The following is a 7,595-nucleotide window of genomic DNA, read 5'->3' as shown; positions in this document are numbered from 1 at the left end:
CTTCTCGGCCAATACTTTGTTCCAACTCGAATACTACCAATTTGTCTCTCAATGCTTTCAAGGCTGCTGCTTCTTTCGTCTTGTCCTTGCATCCTTTATTGAAAGCCATTAATTTGGCTTTGAAGGCCTGAATATCGGCCATTTGTCTTTGTTGCTTACAACTCATTTAAAACTCCTTGATTATTCTTTTGCCAATTACTGGCTCCTCCAGGGCCACTATGTTTGGCCTCATCTAACTGAACATTTCAGTGAGTGCATCCACCGAAGACGGCTCTTCACTCTGCGCGACAATCTGAGTTTCTTCTCCATCTTGGACTACTCTGACAAATCCATAATTTCTTTCGTACATGAACCTTTCCACTGAGTTTGCTTCTGCGACAAAGGGCCTATGATCGGCCTGCACCATCTCTACTTTGCCCTTGTCATTCCAAAAAAACTAGGCACTGATGGAGCGATAAAAGTATACAGCGACTTCCGTGTATCCAATCTCTTCCTAATAACACATTGTAACTAGTTGGACCATCTATTACAAATAAGACTGTGGTCCTAATAGTTGTTCCTATAGTTATGTCCAATGGCATAACCCCTTTCGTTGAAGTTGCCCCTCCATTGAAACTTGTCAGGATGACTTCCGTTGGGATCATATCACCTTCTGTCTTTGCGAACTTCCTCATCATCCTAGATGGAATGGTGTTTATAGCTGCTCCATTATCGACAAGCACTTTCACCACATGTATGCTGTTAACTAGAGTTTTAACGTACAACGACCTCAAGTGTTTGGTCAATTTCATGGATGGTCGCTTAAAAATAACTTTTTCGGCAGCATCTATTTTCACTTCTTGCTTGTCCTCTGTCGAGTTACCCTTTTGTGATAAGTCAACGTCCAGCATATCGCACTGAGTCTCTATCTTCTCAATTTCCTTTTTACTGTTTTCTAATGCTTCTTCTTCAGTTGCCCAATATGTGGGAGGAGGTATTATTCTTGGAGGTGATCCATACTTTTCAGAGCGAGGCACTCTCTTCTTCCTTTTGGGTGTCCCGTACAGCACGTAAAAATTGAAAGAACGCCCAGATGGTTCTCCCAATAAATCTACTTCACGAACTCCCTCTCGATATAATTGTTTCAACAGAGTATTGTACGATACTCCTCTTCTCCTTCTTTCTGCTTCCAGATCGATTTCCTCTTCGATGTCTGTCATACCGTCATCTTCTTCACCAGTGTAGGCCTCTCTAGAAGTTTGGCAATCTTCATATTCCAGCATGCATGCTTCCTCTTCGTTATCCTCCTTTTCTTCTTCTCTCTTCTCTTTATTCTTAAACTCATTGGCTAGTAAATAGTTATTAGCCACAACAGGAGGTAACGTACCAAACTAAATAGTAAGGGGTTGATCTGGATCTTCTCCATCCCTTCTGTCTCGCTCAAACTTCGACCTCCCAGAAGAAGTCTCTGGCAATTCTTCCATAGGTTCGCCTGTACCAGTCTCATCACTGTCTTTGAGAACATTTTGATTGGCTGTTTTGAGTAGTCTAGGTGCCTTAGGACGTAGCATTCCCTGTTGTTTCCTCATCATTCACCCATAGTTCCGTTGAAAACGCCTTTGTTGGGTTCTAGTCATCTCATTGAAAGGTATCGCCCTTCCAGCCTCATACTGGAACGAATGCTATACATTTGGTTGGCGAGGTTGCGGTCTGAATGTTCTCCCCTTATTTACTGGCCTGAACTGCCTCTCAAAAGGCGGTCCCTCATAGAACGATGTACCCTTCCCTCTACCAGGCTGAGCGTTTAGGAAAAAACTAGGGCGATGGTGATGTTGTCATATTCCTGGTTTCTCTGCATTTGCACTTACTTCTTTTTTGCATCTTGCACATAGGACGTCTTCGTCCTTTTTGGGCTTCTTCCCTTTGATACGTTCAAAGATGCTGGGATGTGGTCTAACTTCTTCTTCTCCATCATCTATAACCAACTTGAATTTTGGCAATTTGCTTCTAAAACCAGACGTCACCATGTTCGCTCCAAGTGGCTGTGGAAAAGGATTTTCATCCACTACCATCTTCCTCTTATCCTCGAACGTAATTCGTCCTTTTCAATCGCATCCTGTAACACATGGCAAAAAACCAAACAGTTGTTAGTCAAATGTGATCATGCATTATGCCACTTACAATATTTTTTACCCTTAATTTGTTCAGTGCTTGGCAATTTATGCTTATCGCTCAGCTTTATCTGCTTATCCTTATATAATTTATCAAATATAAGGTCAGTTTTGGTTACATCGAACGAGAACGTTCTAGCCTTTATGTTCTCATCTTTTATAGGCTCATCCTTGCCTGACGGTCTAGGCTTAGCCATTATAGGACAAGTATATGTGTCTCCTTTAACTAATTCGGCCAAACACATTTCGGTTTGATCGTAATACTCGTCGTTAATGGTATGAACATCAAAATTTGGGTCTCTATAATAAGTCCATTTGCTAGAATTTCTCATTTGTTCTTCCTCTCTTATTAATCATTCATACCTAATCAAGTTCGCGCTCAATTGGAAAAGATCAGGAAATTCCTTGTCTTGGAACTTCTTTTTCAAATCAAAGTTTAGATAACCTTGAGCGATTTTGACAAACTCCTTTTCGGGCAAAGGTACAAAATATTTACTTCTTGTTGTTTTGAACCTTTGAAGGAAACCTTCTGCCCATTCGTTTGGCATTTGACGTAGATTTGCCAAATCGGTCAAAATAACTTCAGACTCGGTCTTATAAAACTGAGCGTGGAACACTTGCTCTAATTGTTGCCATGTTTGAACAGAGTTTGCTGGCAAATTGATGAACCAGGAGAATGCTACTCCTGTTAATGAACTAGGGAACAACCTCATTTTATGGTAATCAGTTACGTCACCACTTTGCAGTGTGAACCGCCCTATGTGTTCTAGAGTAGACACCTCTCCTAAATCAGTAAACAGTAAGAATTCTGACACTTTATACCCTCTAGGCCATGGATATGCTTGGTCTACCCAATCAGGATATGGCTTTGTGTAAGTCGGCTTAATGACAGGACGTACTCCAAAAGCCATCTGGTCCTGTACGATTTCCATAATCTGGTTCCTTAAAATGACGTTGGGGTCATATGGAATCCTTACAGGTTGGTTGACCGGTTGATTTGCTTGAGGCCTGATGTTTGGTCCTTGGTTGCCAACAAAGTTGCCATGATTTGGGTCATTATTACTATTAGCCTGAACATTTATTCCATCATTGACATGTGGGGTATACTGTCCATTATTTAGGACATTATCCCTTACATTTGGATTACCCCCCAAGTTAGATGTACAAATGCCACTATTCTGATTCGGTATTGCACCACTCCCTTGGTTTGAAGTAGAGGGATCAAAAGGTGGTTCTACCCCTTGATTTAAACTTAGGACTGGGGGATTATGTCCCACAATTGTCCTAGTTTGAAAGTGGTTTGTAAGAGGCACAACTGGCTGACAAATTTGGCCTACTAACTTATTCATTATTTCGTTCAAAGTATTCAGTTGTTTGGCCATGTTGTCATAATGTGCATTCCCATTCTGGGTAAATCTTTCCATATTATGAATATTTCATAGATTTACCTGTTCAACGACATCTTGTGTGAGTTCTCCGAGTAATGCACGCATGGTTCGAGGACTCAACTCTGTCATTGATTTGTAATGACTGTGATTGCTCTGATCTTGTCCATCTGTTCGTGGAGAGCTATGCTGCTCTTCATATCGCTCGATTACAGATTGGACTCCTCCCTGGCTTGCTGTTTCCTTATCGAATTTCTGAGGTATATTGTTTTACCTTTTGTATCTTCAACACCGAACACCAATTGTCCCACTGGGCGTGCCAAATTGTTTCGCGCGGGTAGTCGCTAACAATTAAAAAGGGATCAGACGATTGTGTAAGGGACAAACCTCTTGAAACAAAGTCCCAAAAAGGGGTGTTTTATTGACAATGACTTTACAATTGGAATTTAAACAGAAATACCTCCAAGGGGCGCAAGCACACGAGTACTGAAAAGAAATGTTTTAAGTCTAAACTAAGGAATTGAAATTACATATTCTCTGTTTGAGAGTGTTTGATTCGGGGTCCTTTGCTCTATGTATTTTTTTCCTTTTATATTCCCTTAATACTCTCTTTGTGATCAACCGCTTAGAAACTGCTTAATTGCTTTATAACTGCCCACTTTCTTCATGGTGGCCAACTTATCGTGGAACTGCTGTCTCTAAATGCTGCCACTACTCTTTGTCTTTCAACCGTTTTCAACTGAACTCCTTGAATCGTGGAACGTGATGAGATTACCCAATAACTACTTCGATAACTGCACTTTTGGATAACCATAATATCTTATATTTGCTAAGATCTTGGGCGATTCGAAGGTTTGGGCGAGAATAGGGTCATAACTCTAGGCGACTGCAAGGTACTTCATTCGCTCAGGTCTTGGGCGTCTTGCAAGTTTGGGCGATGGTATTACCGCATTCGTGAGCTTCCACTGCATTCATTAATAACCCTATTTGGGCCTTTATCCTGAATTACCCAGTTGGGGTTCATTCTTTGGGCTATTCGAGTTGGGCTGCACTTTTAACGTGTCAACAATGGTCATTGAAAATTGAAATATTTTGAATGCATCTCTCTATTTTAAAATATTCATTTCAAGAGTCTTTTGAAGCGTAATTTTAAGGGTTCACTATGAAATCTTCTTGGAGATGCTCTTAACATTTGATTTTCATGTTATTCTACATAATACACAATTTCCATTGTCTGTTAGTGTGCCTATGTGGTGTTTTTGTTTTGTTTTGTGATTTTGCGTGCTCTCAACGGTGCCTTCATGTGACGATTTTTCCTTCATATGTTCATATTGGTTCCTTTGCGTGCCTACATTGCTGCATCTTTTTGCAAATTATTTGAACTTTGTTTTATATCTTTTGCAACTAAAAAGATCATATATTTTCATGAAATATGATATTATATTGTCTTTTTATCTTATATCATATATATTATCCTTTTTTTTTTTAATTGCATCTACATGATTGGGAAATGTTAATTGTGAACCAGCGCACAACATTAATTTTTTCCACAATTTTAATTACTGTCTCAAGGGTTTGAAAAGTCATTCTCTTAATAATAAATAAATAAATGAATAAGCTAGAATATAATTAGTGGTGGATTTTAAGAAGTTCTCCTCAAGCAAAGATATGAAAGATCATTTTCATTTTTATTTAATTTTAGTTACACCTAAAAAAATTGTTAAAAAACTTATTGCAACATAAAATTCGAATTCGAATTTGTGTCTCACAATTTAGAATGGTTTTAAATCTTACGATGACCCAATATAAAATGGAAATTTTCCATTCAATATCCTTTTTATGTACACGAAGTATACAAAAATTTGAGTACCGAATAACTTTTGAAGAGGCTATTAAAAAAAGGATAAAATGAATAAATTAGAACTACAAAAATAAGAATTTTTAAATTAAAAGGTAAAAGTCTATCTAAGTTAATTTTTTTTTTCAAAAACATAAAAATCAAGTAAATTAATTATCTATCATTCTGTATTTCCCTTTTCATCAACTCTTGCAAGAAATCATTCCAAGAATCAATTGGTCCAGGCAAACACCAATGTACACAATCACTAATCAATGTCACATTCGGCACAGGCCAATGTCCATATTTACTTGGGTGTCCATCTGGTCTCAATAACATAGGCTTTGTAGCATCAAACAACCTAATTTTCACCCCATTTCGTCTCGCTGCTTTCTGTGCAATCCTTAATTCCTCCAATTGAATCATATACATTTCCAGACTAAAATCCTCCAAAACCGTCTCATTCCTTTTAAATGGCCTAGTCCTAGCACAATCTCCACCTTTGTCCCACGGCCCGCCTTCAAAGTGTGACGGTGCAAACGTTCTGAGATATGTTACGCCCTTGGGATTATTCGCGTCATTTATTGCCCGAAATGCTGTTCGGAAAGCACGCCGGTAGCTGAAGTATGAAGTCAGGTGGCTGATATTGTCCTCGGGGCAGTAGAGGCAGCCTACTAGACGGTGGTTGAGGTAGAAGTAGGTAGGGCGGAAGAACCAGTGGCCAGCGGAGATTATTACGTAATCGAAATATTGGATTTGGGTAGCCCAATGTTCATCAAACTCGTCGAGAAATAGCTTAAAAGGGCGTGTGACATCATTAGGATTGGTTTTCTCAGTTTTTACCAAATAGGGAGACCAAAACATGGATATGTTGAAGTTGTGGTCAGAGTACTTGTAGCGCTTGTTTTGATCGGTCGGATCTGAAAGGTCTAGAGGATAAACAACCTGAAAAAAAGACACAAAATTTTAATCTATAAATAATATGACATTATAAAGAAATTGAGGAACAAGCTCGCTAGAGACAGAGAGAGAGAGAGATACAAACCCTAGAGAGGAGGCAAATCAAAGACTGCATATGATTTCTTGCCACTGAGTCTCCAACAAATGCTATTGATTTTCCTCTAACAAGTTCCAAAAATTGATCAGGATCAAATATAGGTAATTCACAAGCATCGGGTTTCCACCTCCACTCGAGAAATCCTTCATCAGGCCTACCAAATCTCATGCAATTTTGATGCTCTTGAATTGCATCGCATGTCATATTTGTGTAATATGGACCCTCTGGATTTGGCACCCATTCCCCAGAAAATAAATCACAATTTTCGTAATCTAACACTTCTGATCGTACCATGCTTCGATCATTATTATTATTACTACTACTCGCTCTCTTCAATTTTTCTTCCGAAACTTTTGGCGGTGTTAAGTATGTTGGGGAGGAGCGTCTAGATTTTTTCCTTCTATCCCTTTCTGTTCTTTTTCTAGCTACCTTCTCATGGTGGGCTGTCATTTCGCCCTTGAAGGAGCTTGGTGGCGGCAGTGGATTCGTTTCCTGATTTTCTTCCAGCAAATTCTTAGCCTCCGATTCTTCTTCATTCAATTTTGATGTTGCCTTCGTTATCTGATTTTCTTCTTTCAAGTTCTTAGCCTCCGGCTCATTTTCATTAAATTTTGGCGTTGTCTCCACATCCACATTATCCCTTTTGGTGATGGTTGGCTCCACCGCGGCTCCTCCTTCACTAGGATTGCACCGCTGCGTATAAACTTCAAGCGAACAATCTTGATTATATTCCTTCGGAGGAGGATCTAAATCAATATTTGGTGTAACAGAATCCTCTAAATATTCATATAAATGCCAAGCTTCGGATATTTTTCTATGTGATTCTTTAATAGAGGGGTAATACAAAGGGATTGTCAAAAGTACCGTTAGGGCTACAAGTGGAGCAAATTTTGGTGTTCTTCTTCTTGTTTGAGGTTTCCCTAAGGGAAGTTCAGAAGCTTGAAGCTTCATTGATGGATTCTAGAGAGAGAAAAATAGGAAAGAGAAAGGAAAAGGAAAAACATGAATAAGGAAAGAAAATTTTCACGAAAAATAGTTCCCATACGAATGTTGCGGTAAGGACGTAAAAAAATAATGGTTATCTATGGATGTAATATGTGTGGTAAGTGTAAGTCCACTGGAAGAGAAAGAATTTTGGAATATAGGGACATACCTATTCTTCAACC

At 39.1% G+C, this 7,595-nt stretch overlaps 1 protein-coding gene across 1 annotated transcript; it reads right to left on the bottom strand.

Annotated features, from left to right (window-relative positions):
* Positions 1-5,546: 5,546 nt before the first annotated feature.
* LOC111366912 (protein trichome birefringence-like 19) lies at positions 5,547-7,396 on the bottom strand. The gene is made up of 2 exons (XM_022987593.1): positions 6,418-7,396; positions 5,547-6,317 (listed from the first exon to the last, which is right to left on the bottom strand). Exons 1-2 carry the CDS (start codon positions 7,378-7,380, stop codon positions 5,547-5,549), a joined length of 1,734 nt encoding a protein of 577 aa, XP_022843361.1. The 5' UTR covers positions 7,381-7,396.
* Between the last annotated feature and the right edge of the window lie 199 nt (positions 7,397-7,595).

The sequence above is a fragment of the Olea europaea genome, chromosome 18, assembly GCF_002742605.1.
Source record: "Olea europaea var. sylvestris chromosome 18, O_europaea_v1, whole genome shotgun sequence".
In the NCBI taxonomy this organism is placed as follows: domain Eukaryota; kingdom Viridiplantae; phylum Streptophyta; class Magnoliopsida; order Lamiales; family Oleaceae; genus Olea; species Olea europaea.
The sequence above is the reverse complement of the archived record's forward strand: the minus strand, read 5'-3'. Positions and strand labels throughout refer to the sequence as shown.